At 38.3% G+C, this 20,897-nt stretch overlaps 1 protein-coding gene across 2 annotated transcripts in view; it reads left to right on the plus strand.

Moving 5' to 3' along the window:
- LOC134793833 (hrp65 protein-like) overlaps positions 1–20,897 on the plus strand; it is a 31,126-nt gene that overhangs the window by 2,723 nt on the left and 7,506 nt on the right. The window contains exons 6-11 of one of the 2 annotated variants that reach the window (XM_063765550.1): positions 131–432; positions 2,463–2,571; positions 2,949–3,103; positions 4,373–4,595; positions 6,578–6,643; positions 10,796–12,369. In XM_063765550.1, the coding sequence (XP_063621620.1) occupies positions 131–432; positions 2,463–2,571; positions 2,949–3,103; positions 4,373–4,595; positions 6,578–6,643; positions 10,796–10,921 (981 nt within the window). In that variant the 3' untranslated portion in view covers positions 10,922–12,369. Of the gene's footprint in view, positions 1–130; positions 433–2,462; positions 2,572–2,948; positions 3,104–4,372; positions 4,596–6,577; positions 6,644–10,795; positions 12,370–20,897 lie in introns of those variants that run through there. The other variant, XR_010144590.1, reaches the window with a different exon arrangement.

Raw genomic sequence — 20,897 nt, forward strand, 5'->3', positions numbered from 1 at the left:
TAGTACCATCACCCACACTGTTAACTGTCCATCGGTAAACCTTATTACAAAAGGCCTTATGCCTTCAAACTGGACAGTTAAGAGAGTTGCTGTTTGTACCAACTCTGTGATTTATTGTTTTTTTTTATAGGACTACAGAGTAAACGCAGAGAAAGCAAAGCGCGAGTTAGACGGCAAAATGCGTAACGGCCGAACATTGAGAGTCAGATTCGCGCCCCACAACAGCGCAGTTCGCGTCAAGAACCTGCCGCCCTTCGTGTCCAATGAGCTTCTGTACCGCGCCTTCGAGATCTTCGGCAAGATCGAGAGGGCCTACGTGAAGGTGGACGAGCGCGGGAAATCCATCGGTGAAGGCGTGGTGGAGTACGCTAGGAAGCCTAGCGCTTTGGCGGCTATTCGCAACTGCACTGAGCGATGCTTCTTCCTGACATCGTAAGTATATCTCTCTCACACACAGTTGTGGCATTAAAGTCTGTGATATTCGAAAGTTATGTTTTGAGGTTTTGGAACTGATTAATTAATAAACTGAAATAAATGTCATATACTAAGAAGAAGTGACCAAGGCCTCCAGTGCCCCAGGCTGGTTGGTCACTTTTTCTTAGTATATGACATTTATTTCAGTTTATAATGTATACAGGGTGATCAATCCAAATGGGTCAGTATGGAGAAGTCAGAAACTATAAGAGATAGCGAAATCTGTTCTTAGGAACCATGGCTTCGATTTTAGATTTAATAATAATGGCATTCAAAAAGCGCTGGTGGCCTAGCGGTAAGAGCGTGCGACTTGTAATCTGGAGGTCGCGGGTTCAAACCCTGGCTCGTACCAATGAGTTTTTCGGAACTTATGTACGAAATATCATTTGATATTTACCAGTCGCTTTTCGGTGAAGGAAAACATCGTGAGGAAACCGGACTAATCCCAATAAGGCCTAGTTTACCCTCTGGGTTGGAAGGTCAGATGGCAGTCGCTTTCGTAAAAACTAGTGCCTACGTCAAATCATGGGATTAGTTGTCAAGCGGACCCCAGGCTCCCATGAGCCGTGGCAAAATGCCGGGATAACGCGAGGAAGAAGAAGAAGAAGAAGAATAATGGCATTCAATTTTCTTTTTAATCTATCATACATAACCGGGATTCGAACCTGGTCAATATTCTTGTTGTTTGTTTGTATGGCAACTTTTAAACGATGCGTGATAGGTGAGGGGTGCTCGACCAAATATCATAGAGGGCCCGAGACAAAACAAACTACATTAAAAAAAAATCAAAATGGCCGACTTTTTTTTAATTTTTTCAAGTTGGTCCGAGCGCACTGAGATTTGGCATGCGACGAGCCTGGGGGCCCAAGATTATCATGTCAAAAAAAAAATTTTGGAAAAATCCAAAATGGCGGCGGACACGGGCAAAGTCAAATTTCCAAGTAGGTTTAGCGAGCCCGAAGGGCGAGATTCAGGCCGGGAGGCCGAAGACCGACCCCGGCGGAGGGCCGAAGGCCCGGGGCCTCCACCCCGACTCCCAAAACGCGACTCCCAATAGGAAAAGTGTTGGGTCGTGTTTAAGCTCCAACTTCCCCCTTTCGTGTGACGCTTCGGGCCTTCGGCCCTACGCGGAGCTCGGCCTTCGTTTACTCGGCCTCGGCCTCGCGTTTTGGGAGTCGGGGTGGAGGCTCCGGGCCTTCGGCCCTCCGCCGGGGTCGGCCTTCGGCCTGTCGGCCTGAAGCTCGCCCTTCGGGCTCGCTTAACCTACTTGGAAATTTGACTTTGCCCGTGTCCGCCGCCATTTTGGATTTTTCCAAAAATTTTTTTTGACATGGTTATCTTGGGCCCCCAGGCTCACCGCATGCCAAATCTCAGCGCGCTCGAACCAACTTGAAAAAATTAAAAAAAATCGGCCATCTTGAATATTTTTTAATGTAGTTTGTTTTGTCTCGGGGCCCTCTATGATATTTGGTCGAGCACCCCTCACCTATCACGCATCGTTTAAAAGTTGCCATACAAACAAACAACAAGAATATTGACCAGGTTCGAATCCCGGTTATGTATGATAGATTAAAAAAAAATTGAATGCCATTATTATTAAATCCAAAATCGAAGCCATGGTTCCTAAGAACAGATTTCGCTATCTCTCATAGTTTCCGACTTCTCCATACTGACCCATTTGGATTGATCACCCTGTATAGTAGTGTTTCTACTTGATAAAAAAACAAATTAAAATATTTTCTGAAAATAATTTAATTTGTTCAAATACTTCATAGTATTGATTAATTAATATCGCGGACGCGTAAATTTTGTATAAGTTGCAGTAAATTATAAAGGTGTTTTGACCTGGTAAGATATCAACTGGAACTTACATCTAAATGCACTGCCAATTTGTCTGTCTGTGAAGTCAGCTTTCGCCCAGTGACACAATTTCTTTTGTAAATGATTGTATTCATAACGGATATTAAATTGTTTTGTGCCGTTTTTAGGTCGCTACGGCCAGTAATTGTGGAAAGCTTTGAGGAGCCCGATGAGTTTGATGGTTACCCAGAGAAGAACCTGCCCAAGAAGCACCCTGATTTCCTGCGCGCCCGGGAGGTAAATTGCCTTACATTCATTTTTATTATTTTTGACAAAATAATGACGTAACTATAGCGAAAGTGTATGTCTATACTTCGTTTTTTTAGCATTAGAAAAAGAGTAAACAATCTTGACTAGTCTTTTATTGAAAAATTTGTATCATATTTTCTGACTTATTTTTCAAAAGGGTTTTTCAACAAAAATGCACGCCAAGATAACCCTTATCTAATGCTAAAAAAACGAAGTATAGGCGTATAGGAGAAGTAGGGCCTTATTCTATTTTCCATTCTTAAGACATACTATATTCAGAAAAATCACTTATTTCAAGAAGAATGTAACTTTACTTTTTGAATATTGTAAGAAGTTTTATTTTTGATAATTGTGCGTGTTTGTAGTACGGACCGCGCTTCTCCGAGGCCAACAGCTTCGAGCACGAGTACGGCACCAGGTGGAAGCAGCTGCACGAGCTCCACCGCCAAAAGGAGGAGGCCCTCAAGAAGGAGCTGGCTGCCGAGGAGGAGAAACTGGAGGCCCAGATGGAGTACGCCAAGTAAGTCGCATTCACAGTGCAGTGCAGTCTACCCTTATCTGACCGTTCACACTACAACAAGCCTTCTTGAGCTTACCATGGGACTTAGTCAATTTGTATAAGAATGTCCTTATAATATTTATATTTATTTATTTTTATCTGAGCACAGGCCCAGTTCTGAACTAATAAAAACTCGGGTACAGCTATGGATAGGGTTGTTGCCATACGTCCCGTATATACGGGACTGTCACCGTATTTAAGAGTCACGTCCCGTATTTTTATCGGTCCTGTTTTTGTCCCGTATGTTAATAGCGCTCTAGAATACCACTGTCCCTTATAAGTTCCGATTAATTATGGCAACCCTAGCTATGGGTAACTGGATGCTGATGCGCAATAATATGTCAACCCACATTAATTTTTCAATAAGATGTCAACTCAAATTATTGACGCTTAAAGTTGACATTTTATTGCAAAACGGATGTGGGATGACTCATTTTTGCTAAACACCATCCAACTATGAGACGGGTCCACAAGGCGGTAGAAGGATTTTCCTGGCGAGGAAATTGCCGTGCTAAGTGGCCCGGTCTGTGTAGATCTAACCTAATCCCAAGGTTCTGGCATTACCTTTTATGAATATGATTATCATCTGACCTTCAAAGCTGTTATGGAAAACTGGTCTTATTGAAATTCGTGTGTTTTCCTTCTTAGGATGTTTTCCTTCATTGAAGAGCGACACTGGTAAACATTAAATGATAGTATTTAAGTTTCGAGAACCAGATTAGTATGAGCTGGGGTTCAAAGTCATGTAGGTTTTAACTCTGTTAGGAAACCACATGTTTGATTGTCAGACTTCCTTTTTAATGCTTTGATCACATGGAAATAATATATACGTGCTGAATGACGAAACCACATATGTACATTGTTACACCTGTTCACACAAAATTAAAGTTTCTTTGTCATGCGAGAGTTAAGTGCGTTTAACAATATTTGACTGTAATATTTTTAAAATGCTGTAGCATTTAGTAAGTAATAGGTACAATGTCATTCATCCATCTTTTTCACCATGTGCCGAGCTGAGGTTGTTCATCGAGTTACTGATTTATTAATTCTATAATTTAGCTTTGTCAATTTCTCAGATTTAAAAGGGATTCAAATTTAAGATTAAATTGTTTCAATCTAGATTGGGTTTCAATGATAAGATTTAAGCTCAATCGTTAAGCTTAAAGATCGGGGCTCGTTGTTAGCCGATCGTGCTTGTTTGAACCTGCCCTAAGTATAGAATGTGTGCAGATACGAGCACGAGACGGAGCTGCTGCGCGAGCAGCTGCGGCAGCGCGAGCAGGACCGCGAGCGGCAGAAGCGGTCGTGGGAGCAGGCCGAGCGCGCCGCCGACGAGCGCCGCGAGCAGGAGCGCGCGCTGCTGCTGCGCCAGGAGGAGGACCTCACGCAGCGCATGCGCCACCAGGACGACGAGCTGCGCCGCCGCCAGCAGGAGAACACGCTCTTCGTGCAGGTATGTGGCCGACCACCTACTTACCCGCACCCCGCACCACGGTGACATCAATGTTGCTAACGTCACAGGCATCCATGGGCTACGGTCACCGTTTGCCACCATCATTGTATTACTTAAAAAAAAATATTATATCGGCAAAAAACTGGTACTTCTCTTGCGAAGTTTATAATGATGATGACAATTGTATGTATGTATGTATATAAACACTTGATTGTACATAAGACACGTTAAATTACAATGAAACAAAAAATATATATATAATGTACAAAGCCGAATTTATCCCTATAAGGGATCTCTTCCAGTCAACCTTTGAGCAATTGACACAAGATTTAAAAGAATATTCGGTCATTCTTGACAGGAAATGAGTTCCGTGTCGGAATTTCATGACAATTGTCGTGTTTGTCAATTGTCATTAGCTTCGCAAAATAAGTACTATATTGGCGATATAATGGAGTTTTTTGTAATTAAAATATTGGTGGCAAACAAGCACACCTTCCATCCGATGGTAAGCGGTTACGGTAGCATATGGAGGCCTGTGACGTCAGTAACAGTCATGTCGACAATGGTCGCACCTGTCACCGTGGTGAAATAGGGGCCAGGTACTTACCTGCACCACAGTGTAAAAAGTAACAGTGGTACTACGGCCTTTGACGTGTACCGAGCTTCGAGCAACACCGGCTTCCGACACATCGGAAGGGAGGGGCCCAAGCGATATCTCACCGTACAAATCTTTCTGCCATTTTTCGCGGGGGGAAAGGTGCACACAGTCGCACTTCTTACACACTTACATACAAAATCCAATCTGTAATGACGACACAAATACATAGAAAATGACACACGTCAAAGACAAATCTTGCAAACCTCGATCTCTTTTTGTGTACGGACGAGTGACAAGTGTCACAACACGCACACTAACACATTTTCGTTGAAGTATGTTATTGTATTCTGAGAGATGAGAAGTCGGATTTGTCGCTCGACCGATCCGCAATTTGTACTGACCGAGCAAAATCGATAAATCCAACAATTACATGAGACTAAAATATAATAATTGTGTTTGAATGTAATTAAACGTATGATATGTAAAAAAAAATATTACATGTGAAATGTAACACTTTCTTTTTGTAAATTTGATGTCCCCGACCTCTTTTTATAACAAAAAACCGAGCAAACAGGCATTTTTGTGCAGCAGTGTTCACGCGCGCGTCTGGACTCGGTCTAGTGAAAAATCCAAGTGCAACTAGTTTTATTACCCGCGCTAGATTAGATTGACGCGCTAATCTTGTACCTCGGCAGAGGGGAAATAGTGCGAATGCCGCCTCCCTTCCGTGTTGCTCGAAGGTACCGAGCTACTAACAATGCGATGACAGCGCTGTATGCAGCTCGGGTGCGCGCGACCCTCGTCTACCATCGTCGAACGACTGTAGTGACTGTGGTCGCACCGTGAGTTTACCGCGCACTTAAACGATTGTCAATGTGTACAGTCGCTAGCGAATATGACCGCGTTACACTCATGGAGTTTACTGTTCTACTCCACTATTGGACGTAAACATCTCCCATGGACCACGATACACAGCCACTTGATCCAGCTCTTGTTTTATGTAACGGCATAATACTCGATGCTGGGCTTCCACCATGGAAGATGGCCATGGCCTCTGCCGACAGTCATTCTAAAGGTGTTGTAAGGTATTTTTTACTGCTGCTACATATAAAAAATATTAGAAATGTCAATGAAAGTCTGTTAAATCACTACACCTTATAAAACAAAGTCCTCCGCCGCGTCTGTTTGTGTGTTTGTATGTTCGCGATAAACTCGAAAACTACTGAACGGATTTTCATGCGGTTTTCACCTATCGATAGAGTGATTATTGAGGAAGGTTTGTGTATAATTTGTTAACCCGTGCGAAGCCGGGGCGGGTCGTTACACATGTAAAACACCTGTGGTAGGTAACGAATGTGTCTACAAGTAACGGCACTTGTTACAGGCCCAGCGACTCAACTCAATGTTAGATCGCCAGGAGCAAGGCATGTTCGACCAACAGCAGCCTATGGTGAGTACGCATTTAGATACTTTACAGGTGCTCTTGCCTCACGAATCTACGTGCAGGTGATTCATCTACGTATCAGTACGTATGTCGTATGACATACGACACCATGAGATTAATTATGCAATTTCTGAAGCATATTTACAGATGTTACTACATATTTTAAACACATATTTTCATAGTAAACTTAACTTTTTTCAAATGGAAAATTGTTGAGAATTATACATAGTTAAATTTATGAATTCACATGATTATTTCCACATTTGGGATATAATTTCGACGCTACATATATAATCAATATGAGAACAATAATTAATTTATACACAAAAATATAAGTATCATTGTTACTCTTCATTGAAATTTTAACATCATATTTTGAAAATGGTTTAACTATTTCTTTATTTAATAGGTTTACCAAATAATACAAAGAAGAGTTAAAAAAAATACCAAATCATATCACTCTTCCTCTAGCTGCCCAGAGACCTATAAAAAGACCTACCATTCCATTGTGATTTCAATCTTTATTTTGAAAAATCAAAATTGAATTTTTCTTGGCAAGTTTTGATTCGTGGGCGGCTAGAGATTATGCTCGCTATATTCTAATCTTTTATTTATTACCGTTATGTGTGATTTATGGAAAAATATGTCTTACGGCATTTTATTTTGAGGAGGGGCTGATATTCAAATTATTTGACCAACTATTTCACAATACAGTTTTAGCACCTATACTTTGCACTCAAAATTAAACTGTTTCTATATTTTAGGTGACTAATTCCGTTGTAATGCGGCTAAAACGTAAAATATACCAGTGTAATATAATCCGTATAACTTTTTGAAAGTAATTGTTTCTAAGAGGTAAATACAGCAGCTGCATGTTGATGACATTGTCCAATGTCTATGCCAAGGGAAACTTATTATCATTAAAGCACATTTTCGACATTTCTTAATAATAGTGCTGAAGTAGTCTGATTAGCCAATGGCCTATATTAAGGTGTATCCACACCGCAGTTAACTTTTGTGAGTTTTGTGGAGCAACACTGCAGCACGGTAACATTAGGTAACCTACCTAGTTAGTAGTTACTTAACTGTTGCGCAGTGTGCTCAACATTGCTCCACATAAAAGTTAACTGGCGGCACAGTCTATAAAACAATACAGTCATTCGACGAAGCCGTCTAGACGGCAATCGTGCGGGGTGCGAGGGGCGAAGGGTGGGTCGCGTGCACCCGAGCTGCATACTTCGCCATCGTTCGTTGCTCGGTACTACTTACAGGGCTTGCGTGTCTTATTTAAAATGATTGTAATTTTTGGGCAGTCGTGTAAAAGTCTGTTACAACCCTACTGTGTTCTTCTGCGGCATTCACGCAAACATCAAAGGCGTCGGTCCACTGTTACTTTTTACACTGTGCTGGCAGTGTGAATGTTACCTTTAGCAGATGCGGACATAATAGTATGTCGTCCACGACCCACGTACATGTAATGTAGACTGTAGGTACTTTCACGTCATACATTTACGAGTAAACGTATGACGCCTAAACAGCGTGTTTAAGAAAACGAGTTCTAATAAGAGTTGTGGGGGTAATGTACTATAATCTGAGTTCGGCACGGACGGTGCCACATCGCGGGATTCAGCACAAAAATCTTAATAAGGACATGACTCAAATGCAGCGATCTTGATCGAAAAGTAATTCTATTGAGTGTTATTTTAAATAATATTTTTTAACAGTTATTGAATAAGATTTTTAGTCGGAAACCCGCGGTGTGGCACTGTCTGCCGATGTGCCGATCAGGGACTATAATATATACTGAGTGTAGGTCTCGTAAAATATACATTATCACAGTAGGTAGGTTAGTTTATTACCTTTATTAGTCAGTTAGCTCCGGTTCACTCTATTTCAAGTTAGGCGTTATTGCCTTATGCATGTAATTCTGTCTATTTTTGTTTAGATATCGTTTTTGACGCATTACTTAAGTTGGGTACATGGTTTCTGTTATTTTGAGTACTTATTATAATTATGTAAGGTGCTATTTTAACGGTATCATTGCATTCTTTGTTTTTTTTTCAAATGCGTTCCACTTAATGTTCAATTATAGCTAGAATGTATAGATGCTCCTAAATTCATTGCTGCTGTTTATTGCATTATTTAAGAAATGTCGAAAATGTTTTATTATCTTATAAACGCTATTTAAACTTTATGGTTAAGTTTTTATAAAAAAACCGTATGAAAATCTCGCTATACTGTGATATACCTACTAATTTGTTGTAAAAACTATATAATGTATGCCTGTATTTTTCATTCAAGTCAGTAATTAAGGTAACTGCAGAGTTTCTTTCGTGCATGAAAACATGAGGCTTTGATAACTACTCGCTATAATATGCGTTACGTTGTGTGTTACTACGACTTACTCGCAGAAGCGAAGAGTATAACTTGCCATTATGCTTAGCGTTTGTAGACTATGAGAAAGCCTTCGATTCGGTGGAAACATGGGAAGGAGCGGTGGTGGCCGAGTGGATATGACGTCCGACTTTCAATCCGGAGGTCGCGGGTTCAAATCCTGGCTCGTACCAATGAGTTTTTCGGAACGTATGTACGAAATATCATTTGATGTTTACCACTAGCTTTTCGGTGAAGGAAAACATCGTGAGGAAACCTGCATACATCTGCGAAGAAATTCAAAGGTGTATGTGAAGTCCCCAATCCGCATTGGGCTAGCGTGGGGACTATAGGCCAAGCCCTCTTGCGCATGAGAGGAGGCCTGTGCCCAGCAGTGGGACGTATATAGGCTGAAATGATGATGATGATGATTATGACTCGCAGAAGGCCCGTGCGCTAAAACGTTGGAGCCGTGCATGTAAACGTCACGCAAACGGTGTGCCGTCTCTCATAAGGATCTGTATATACCTACAACGTGCACGTGCACATTACGCACACACATCCGGTGTGCACAGACCTTTATCGTAGGCGTAATTACTACACTGATACTCCGCTCGTCGACAACGGTCCGTGAAGTTCAGTGGTTCTTAAACTTTTCCACCAGGGACCACCAACTGATTGGATGCTAATACCTTTGTTGAACAAAGTCAACAAAGGGTTTAACTAGGGAACAAATCATTTTATTTTTAAATATTTTGATTTGTGTTTTTGTTACAGTCAACTGTAAAAATATGGGTGTAGCCAACTTATTCAAAAATATGTCCCATAGTTCTTAATTCACTGACATAAGAGCTATGGGACATATTTTTGAGATGATTTGTGCACCCATACTTTTACAGTTGACTGTACCTATTAGTCACACTACTATACATAAATTAAAAACTGAAACAGATGTCATGTATAAAGAAAAAGTGACCAAGCCCTCCAGTGTCCGAGGTCGGTATCGAACCGGCGTCTTCAGCCTACGTTGCTAACGCCCTGGACCTCTAGGCTATCCGGCCACGGCGGTACCCGTCCCGAATTCTCGAGTATTTGTAATCTTTGAAAGGCTAGGGCTTGGTCGCTTTCTCTTTAGTAGTGTTTATGAATTCGCGAATCGCTTCAGGAGCTCACAGGGTCTAACAGTGTCCTGCGGACCATCGGTTAAAATCAATGGTGTTGATAGGTAATGCGTGCACTCCGACAGATTTGCCCACGAATCATTTGTACTCGTCTCTGGTGAATGGTCGGCCGAAATGGCCGTGCGTTTCCAAGGTTTTCATTGCATCTCGTCTCGTTATGAATTAGCTATAGGTAGGTAGGTATGTATATCACTTTAGCTTTTGACGCAGGATCTACAAAGAAAAGCTGTTACGTCAAGTTTGTAGACAGTTTTGGCAGTTAAAAATATTTTTAAATTATGCCCGACGAAAAGAGACTAACTGTCAATTCGAAGCGAGATATAGTTACCAAACACGTTAACTTACTGACTTGAATGAAAAATAAGGTTGCACTATTTGATACTGTGTACGCAGGACTGTGTATACAAACTAAACGTGAGACACTGAATTGTGTATACCTACATCGTGGGTTACACCGATTCCTAGCATTATTTCCGGTACCTTGTCTGCGTCAGGACGTTATAAAAGATAACTTACCGGACGCTTGAAGTTTACCGCCATTGCATGTATATATTGTTATTTGTCGTACTCGTATCTATTGGGAAGTTTATGATTGCTCACATAGGAAGGAGGCTTCAGGGACGGAGGCTTCGACATGCCCCCGCGCGGTTACGATGACATGCCGCAGGGCCGCGGCTGGGACAACCCGCGCCAAATGGACGATTTCCCTAACAAACGCCGACGATTCTAAACACGCTGCTGCTGACATGCGTTGCAACACTGTTGTCGCCGCTTGACACATATATTCTTCATCATCTACGGTTAAATTAAATATAAAGCGACCAAACATCTTTAAACATTTCCAATACAATTCGTAGCTTAGAACATAGCTAAAATTACTTTACTAATCCCGGGATATGTTAAATCCGCTGCGTATATTTAATTTAATCGCAGATTTTTAGTGCACAGACTTCTGTGTCATTAATCTCTAATAACTTAAGTAACTTGCGATTAAAAGTTTTAAATTGAATGTAACTCGTAAGCGAATTATCGCGCGTTAGCAATGCGATATATTTTTTATTTAGAATGAATGAAGGGTATGAATGCGATACATGTATTGTAGAATAAGATAGATCGTACTTTAGAAGCATCTTATGTATTAAATAATGGAATACTTAGACGGTTTCCGTTGCTGAAATGCGACATTACATTAAAATATTCAGTATTTTTCATGATAAAAGATAACTTAGACACAGTACGTTATGAAATCTGTCATCATAAGCTACGCGCTTTTACAGGTGATCGTTTAGTTTGCTAACATGAAATCCTTTTTCTTGCGCATTAATTATATTTCTTTAAATTGAAAAGGTCACAAATTTCTTCATACGTAGCTAAATCATGCGGAAATATTAATATGAATAATTTAAAAACAAATAAACACTATGCCAACACAAGACCGTATTTAGTCTGAAAATATAAATATGTTTTTGAAGTGAAAACTTCTTTAGCGGCGCTGTGCACCTTAATTCGCGACTCGCGACAGGTCTCGTGACCGTAAGATTCGTGAGACGTAAGACGGACACGTGACCTGATCGGAACACTGTTACAATGTCATTGAGTTTTCACTTCTGCCGGCACTACCGGAGTGCAACCCGTTGTTTTTTTTCTAATTTCCGGTTTTCCACTATTATGAATTCAGTTATCTATGCTTGGTTCCTACCAAGGTTTGTAAAAAAGCTATAAGTAAAAAAAAGTACAAATTGCAGGTGCGTGTGATGTGACCTACCGATCAAATATTGGCAATTTTGTAATTTTTTAAACATAACTTCTCAGACACTGCCTTTTCATGCCTAAGCATGATTAAGAGTAGTTCATTATCTCTTTAATTCATAACTTTTATGTTTTATATAATAAATAGTGCGGTTGCTAGACAATTTGAAAAGTAGATTTACTGGATTGAGAGATGTGACAGTGTGCGTGTGCTTTAATTAGGTTACTAAATATAGATATTTTAACCCTTTATCGCGTACTATTCGAGTTAATTCATTGCATATTTCCAGGTTAGGTTTGTTATAAGATTTTAATTTAAGCGTACTTTCTGAAACGTGTATCGATAAAGGGTTAAATCTTGACATTGATTATTTATGAAAATTAAATAAAAGTCTACTTTATAATAAATTACCACTTAAATATCACGAATCTGATTTATCATTTGAACGCCCCGTTGCAGTTAAGAGTAGAATTATACATAACGATTATAATGGGGGTAGGAATTTTTAGAAAGGAGACGTTGAAAATAAGTTTATAATATTTAACACCTCAATTTTAATATTGAAATCGACATCTATTATTAGTCAGGTTACCTGATATTTTTGAACCCACGGACTAAAGTTTAACAGTAACGTCACCTTTGTTTACCTATGCTGGTGTAGGTAAGTTAGTCGTCTAATTTTTGAAAATTATTATATTTTTTGTACCCTGAACAAAATTAAAAACAACACTTTGTTTTCACACTTGCGCATTTATTTACTTATAAACTGATGGATCAAGCGATCTTAGCTGATATGGCTTACATATTGAAATGGATTAAATTATATCTAATAATGAAAGCCACTATGAAACCATTTATTCGAATATTTTCTTAAACCATGGAACTCTAATATTTTTTAGAATTTAACCACATTTCCTCAGTATGAGGGCCTGAGGGGCGTTTCATTGGTGTAAACTGGTCGAAACAGCCAGCAAATTTTGGTGTTATTATGCAGCTGTTTTGCTTCAATCATGTCGCATTGAAATAGCAGCCTGGCTTTAGATGTCATTATTAGTACTCGTATAGTACTATTAGACGATCCAATTATTATTCTTCACTAATGTGAATCCATTATCAGTATTATCACGCAGCACACAGTTCTGGTATAACCTTATACTTTATAGCATCGCTATGAGGTAGACCAGGCGGCTTAGCACGGTCGCGTTTTTATCCCTTGTCACGTTCTAACAAGTATGTAAGTGCGAAAGGGACGCGCATAGTGATAGTCGATAAAAATGGAACCGTGCTGAGCCCGCTGGCTACTAGGGGTGTGGAGACTGTACTGCTGGAAATATTCTCATGCGAGTGGGGTCGGTGGTTCACGTATGTATGGGAAAATTTCAAACTCTAGCCAGAAGACACGGCACTCCCTTATTTTGTTACACTTATTATGTCGATAAAATATGCTAAGTTTTGTAACTTTATCTCAACTACAAACGGGTGCTCATTGAAATTTTGTGTCGTATGAAACCTAAAAAACTAAAGTATTTATTTATTAAATTTTTATTTGTCATGAACATGTGATTCATAAGTTATGAAGTATAGTAAAATAGTTGTAGTTGAGATAAAGTTACAAAACTTAGCGGGTGTAAGTGTAACAAAATAGGGGGTGCTCTGCTAAAAAAACAGTTTTAGAACCAACCTAGAGTGGGGCCTATCTTAAAGTTAACGGATCATAACAAAAAGGTGCGCGGACGCAGCGCACTGGGTTATTTTATCCCGTCCATTTTATTTTGGGATTAAACAATGTACAAAACTGTTAGTCTCTAAAAAAACTGTATTTGTGCCTATTTAAATTCCGATCCATAACTATTACGTACCTACTAACATAAATATATTGGGTCGCGAAATTTATTGTAGCAAATACTTGTACAGTTTTACTCGGGGGGCTGATTCTTTCTATGTAATAACTTAGTTTACTAAGTAGCAAAACCTAGATTTACCTTCAACCTTACCGAAGTTAATAATAATAACTTTTCACTATTAACCTACCAAGTAGTAGTATACCTATAATTGGAGGTTTTCAAATAACTTCAGGCACGGTTTCACCAAGTCCGTAACGTGTGGTGGGATCGCGCCTTTAACTTCTATTTGCAGCATTATTTAACGCTTTGGTTGACACATCTACAAATTTAAAATATGGATGGAGCCGTGGAAAACCTTTTTTACATTGTCCGATCCGATATCGGATGTGGGATATGGCCAGAAGAAGTAAAAATTTAAAATTGGCATGCACTTATATGTATTTATTCATTTAAAATGTTAATTGTTCGATAGATAACCTTAAACCAAAAAATAAGGACTTGATGCTATACGGCACTCTAACAGCTACTTTTCTCAAGGATCATCCATTCTCGGATCAGACCAGGGGTCGGAAACCGGTATTTGCTCCATACAAAAATACCGGTATTATTACGTTCTTTTTCGTTCCTTGGTTTATTATTTCATTTTTAATGGGACAACCTAATAATACAAAGTTCTTACCTAAATTTATGATTCAGTCCTACGATAAGAACATAAAATAATTCAAAATATTGGGTTATTTCGGGGTTTAAAAAATACCGGTTTCGAGCCCTGGATCAGACAATGTACAAATTAACATTATCCATTTTATTATAGTTTCACGCCAAGCCTGCATTTTATTTATTATGTTCTCTAAAACTAATTAACTCTTATTTTTTTAATATACTAGGTACTGAATATATATGGTATCTGTTGTTGATATCGAATACGAGTAGAGTAAGTAGTTATATCTTTTCAGAGCGGCAGTATCGTTAGTGTTGGTAGGAACTCGGAGTCTTTTGACTCTAAATTTGAACAACTACTTGTTTTTATGAGACTGCGCTAATAAAACTTCCCGAGTCTTATTGAGCGTTTTTAGCGCAACTCGAAAGGACTCGAGCCTCCGAATAAAGGCTTCCACAACAAAAATACTAGTAGCAGTAAAGAAAATCGAATAATCAAGCGTTATTGTACTTAGGGCATACTGAAAATTCCTGGTACCTGGCCACTTAGAAAAAATAAGTCAACTCTTATATCAGAATCCAGAAACTTTCAGTATGGCCCACGTATGGTGTACTTACCTCTGTACCTAACCCATAAATTTTACATGAAGATTGATGATTATTACAAAAAAATAGAGTTCTCTGAAAAATACCCTAGTCTCTTTAAAAGACTCTGGTCTCTAACAAGTTGAAAAGAACTATAGTTTCGACTTAATTATACGAGTCTGAAAAACAGTCGAGTCTTACAGCAGAGGAATCAAAGGACTCGAGTCATAACCAACACTACATATTTCGAATGTGCATCAAGACGATCTCCGTCGATTTTGCTGGTTGGTGGCAGTTTTAATTTGGATTTATGCAAAAACTTGTTACTTCGACTACAGCCAATACCAAGGAGGTTTAAGCTGGGTTTTAAGTCAATTTCCATACAAAATTTTTGGAGTGTATATTTAAAAAAAAATTGTATGAAAATCTTTAATCACGACAATATTATACTCGGGGTTATTCTATCAATTTTATCAACTATGTATGTGCAAAATAAGTTTATATAATTGACGGATGACGGAATGATATGTGGCGGATTTGCAGTCTTGGCCGCCCTAACCCCGGGCCCTGTAGTAACTACTAGTCGCCTCTTTCTCGGCACCCAACATATGGACTACCGCCTTGCTGCCACCCTAGGCCCAAACCTACTGGTCCTTAGAGCAAATCCGCCACTGGGAATGATAATAATAACGAATATTATTTGGCATTTATACCATAAATCTGGTATGGAAATTGACCTGCACAACACACTTTTTAATGACTATGGCTTACAACGACTAGGAAATTGAAAGATTATTTTCACCAACGGACACAGGAAGTAAGTAAACTTATCAGTAAGTAAAACCACTCTCCAGAACTTATTCTTTTATTAATTACTATAAATACAAAAATCCTTTTTGAATTTATTCGTCTAGCTAGAGGATGAAAGTTGATCGATTTCTCTATTAAATTATTACTCGAGTAAATAATCCAAAAATTTGGATGCGTAATTTACTGCTTTTCTTGACAAAAGATACATAATTTTACACCCTTTTTTTGTATTTTTTCTAAGTTTTTTTTTCTCAAACAAGCTCAAGCGAGGCTTGAACCTTCGATTGTGCTTGACCGTTAAAAGTGGCCCCAGCCTCAACCAACTTTTGCTCGGTTGTCAGAGACGCGATGAACAGGTTCCGTTGGAGGCAGATCTTAAAGACCAGGTGTGGAGCATCTAAATCCACCGATGACCACGATCCTTAGTCATGAGGGAGCGACCACAGAGAGAGAATGATGAAATAAAAAACTACAAATCATTTTCTAATATGATTCCTCTTTTAAAATCCAATTACGGGTTGGTGGGAGATGCGCGCCAATCACCGAGACTATCATCAAGGTCGTATCAGTACCACTCAAACCCGTAACAAGTTGTTAAATCTGAATTCGGCTCTAGGTGTTTGGCTCGTTCTTCGTAACTCCAATGTCGTTCTTTTGTACAACCGGTTAAATTGTAACGGAAAATACCGAGTGTATGTACCATCAGATCAGCTTCATGTTAGCACATTATTGCATTGTCCTAATAAATTTCAGGCACAATAAATTTAGTCTCCGTGAAGTGGTTTGGATTAATTCAAATCAAGGCTGATTTGAATTAATTATAAAACGCACGGAGTAAAGTAAATTAAGTAAAAACCTGATTACTTGTTAAAATTATATTGAATAAGAAAACGTTAATTGTAATTGTATTTTTGGTCTAATTTTAATGAAAGAATGACTGCACTTAATAACAAGCAAAATACTCATTTATTGGCAGTGCCTCATTCTGAGAGATTTAAAAAAGTATTTGAAATGTTGATAATTATGGACATCTGTCCCCGCTTCAATCATGCCGGGTACAGATAGGAATGAAGTTTTCTGCTCACTCATGGTCCTTCTGTTTTAGTAAAACTACAGGATATACATTTATCGTGCAATAGTATTTGAATTAATGACACAATTTCCATCTATCCCCGGCTGATATTGGTGAGAAGGAATTATTCCTATCTGTCCCCGCATAGGTCGCGTGGGGTGGGGTCAGATGGAAATACACCAAATACTTGGTAAAGGCTTCTATCATGCGCCAAGTTAAGTTGTTTTTTACCCATTGGCCTTATTTGAACATCGCTTTTCTAATTTTTTTCTTAGATAACCCTTCTGAAGAACAACGGAACCCTTATAAGGGATGACTTCACAGCTTCTAGGGGTGTCTCTGTCCGTCTGTCGGTTCGTCCATCCGTCTGTCCTTCACATATCACTATCACATATGAAATGAATTAATACTGGTTAAAGTAATAAGTTAATAGTTACTTAATTAAAACAGTTCATTGATTGAATAGTATTGTCGTGCTGTTCCTAAAAAACCTCTAGTATTGTGTTGTAATGTTGTTAGTAAAAATCTGGTTTCCAATTTTCAGTCTTCATCACCGTGGACGGGTTAATTCGTCGAGTATTTTTTGTTGATATTAAATATCCTTTAATGAGGATGCGCCCTTCTGTAAGCCTTAATTTTCTTTTATACAAAATTCAGTGCGATATTTTTTAACGCGCAAAACTTACCGTTCATTGCGCAGACATCGTACTTATAGATGTAGAATTAAAAAAATACTAATTCCTTGTTTATCGCGTTATAAACTCGTACCTCACGGCAATAAAACCCTCGATATTAGCTTTTTAGGTTTTTTAATGAATGTTGAGAATTTATATCATGCTTTGCGAATTTATCTAATGATAATAAAAAAAGCTGAGCGTAAGATGATACATCACGGAGAAAGTTAATACCAATAATCTGTAGGCTTTTAACCTCATTAGGTCGTCCCTCAAAGTTTTATCAACATTATCACTAAGAAATATTATTTTGCTCATCTTTTGGAGTTTTTCTCTTTCTTAATATATTGAGGGTTTGATTTATTTGGGTATTTTGATTATCCTTAAAACAATAATGAACATGTCAATCAGCGCACCCATTATCCGTTAATTGCAAGCATACGTAATCTTTTATTTTAATTCCGTATTCACATTTTCGGGACATTATTTCCGTATTAGGTATAATTAGTACAATCTGCAACTGATTGAATTTATTTAACAAATCAGATGATTTATATATGGGCTTACACTTTTAGAAGATACTAAAACTATAATGCCCTTTGAACAAGTTTCATATTATTAACAAGTTATTGTCTGCACCGCAGTTGCTACTGCAGGGTCAGTGTTTAGTAATATGAATTAATATTTCAGTACCTAATCAATCCACAAATATGTAACTTTGAGAACTGCGTAACGCAGCAACTAAGTATTAGGTCCTTACCTATGAAATTGGCGTTTTTGTTCATAGATATAAGTCTGATCCTAGTTTTTTTTTTTTTTACAAAAGTACATACACAATTACAATAAAACTACAATATGATTTCGCCAAACTGCTTGACAGCAATTAATTGTTATTTTTTATTGTTAAGTGTTCAGAATTAAGCCTTGAAAATAGGTCTTTTCATGTGCTGTCGGTTCGAGTATTAAAATTACTTATATTTTTCTAATGGTACCAATTTTCAAGAAACGGAGATATTGAAAACATACCTTAAAGGTGTCAAAAATTACTGGAAAAATTTTGTTTGGTTTGAATTAGCCATCAAAAAAATATCCGCAAAATTAATTGTATGGAAATTCGTGTTTCGTTGAAATTCTCCGAACAAAACGCCAATTTCATAGGTAATGACCTAATACTAACTACTAATAAAATTGATAAGAACAATGACTTCGTTTTGACATACAGACAGACGACGTTCGGAAAGATCTTTTTCAGGTACCTATTTGTCGTGTAAAATCACATGACGGCGCATTTAGACGGCGCGCAAACTTGCATGCAATTTTAGTTACATTGCGGACTTGAGTTTACACCCAATTCAGCCGACCGATCAAAAACCGCAATGTAATTAAACTGGCATGCGCGAGCTCTCGCACCGTCTATTTGAGCCCTACGCGCTGGAGCTCATTTGATTGATGGGATGGGTTGGGAATTCATGAATACGAGGGATTTATGGGAAGTTGGGAGTGTCGATGTCATGCTGCTCTGGTAACAGGAATTTTCGTTTTGCTATTTTTTACGACACGGTTAGTGCGCAGTATGTTCCTAATCAATACGTCTTAAATTTAATTTAATAAGTAAAATAAATCCGACAGCGATAGCTTAAATAAAATCGTCTAATTGTCGCCATTTTGTTTATTAATTTCATGTTTTTAGTGACACTCTGTAAATTTGGCCAAATCGATTGACATAAGAATCATCAACATGGGCTCACGCGTTTGAATGTATGATCACAAACACTGTTCCTAAATCGTCTTATTAATCGCTCAATTTAAAAAATAGCATAACAGAAAGTGAAGTTGCCCGAGAGCATCTCATGGCCTTAAATCACACGAGCATTTGAACAGTACTGGGGCAAAATAATCAAGCAATACGAATCGGATCGACTTTAAACCACTGCGACCTCATGTACAGGTAACCGGTAAGGGGTCTCAATATTGAGAGTTACACGTACATTCACGTACACACCCGACTAGTGGCGTGGCGACTATTCGAGAGTACGCCAAAGGCAAATTTATGTACCTCATAATGATGATTCAAATTGAATCATACCTTGGGATAAGGGGTCTACGGACATCACGCCACAATAATATCATCATTCTTGCTGTTTCCGAAGTAATAATAAGTATGTTTCTAATGGAAAATGGAAATTATATCATTTAAAAAAATCATAAACTTGAATCTATTAAAGCTTACAGGTTGTCGGAAACAAGTAAATGCTTCCCTTTAATATAATTTTACAAGTCTAAACTGCCAACATTACCTGAAACGCCTTTCACTAAAGTGCAGAAAGCAATAAGGTAGTTCGACATAATGCCAGACTGCCAGTATTATATTATAATGGATAATTTAGATTATGGCGAAAAAAGTAGCAAAGAAAGAAAACTTTTTTGTCATGAGCTCATTAATCAATAACAAAATAAAACCAGCATTCATAATATCACTGCACTCTACTACACTATTTATCTACAAGTTTTGAACATTTTTTTATAATAAAAATAATGCCTTTAAAGAATGGACTTCAATTTCAATGCATATTCGCCTAATTTACATTCAATAATAATATGAAGTTTTACATTACATTATTTCCTTAAATGTTATTTTATTTTGAACTTTTTCCAGTAAGTAAACTAAATTCGATATGTTCAGAGTCAAAGCATTTTGCAATGTGTTTTTGATAATTCACATTGTTGATATAATTTAAACTGGAAGGCCAGTTTCAACTATTGTCTGAAATGCAGAATTTGCAGAAAGTGTCACTCTGGGCCGAATTCGTCAGCACCATGAGGCGTGCAAAATCCTCTGATCTCCCAAGAATTCAATTAGGGTTGCTAAATTTGGGGTTTGACTGGAGTATGTGTTTTGTGTTTGTGTGATATTGGAGTATAGCTACAAAAAGAGGAATTGTGAGTGATTGTGTGTAATTTAATGAATTATTTCTGCTGTGTGTGTATGTTACTCGCAGCAAGAATCCTTCCCCGTGACAATTATTAGAGTCATGAGATTTAAAAATGCTCAATGTCCTTAAAATGTACTAGCTGGTGTTTGCTGGAGATAAAAATAGTTAGATGCGTGTGTGAAGTATTTATTTGTCCCGGAACGATTTACAGGGGCAGCCTAAGTAGTTATCAATCCCGGTTTAAATTACCAATGTGTAGGGATGTAAATAAGAAGATAACCCCAGAAATGGGAGATGGACTTTTTCGATGGAAATGAACTACTTAAGGATGAATTGCGCTGCTCCAACCTCAATTAGACGTGTGCGCCGATTAAAAAA

Source organism: Cydia splendana, chromosome 1 (genome assembly GCF_910591565.1).
Source record: "Cydia splendana chromosome 1, ilCydSple1.2, whole genome shotgun sequence".
NCBI lineage: Eukaryota > Metazoa > Arthropoda > Insecta > Lepidoptera > Tortricidae > Cydia > Cydia splendana.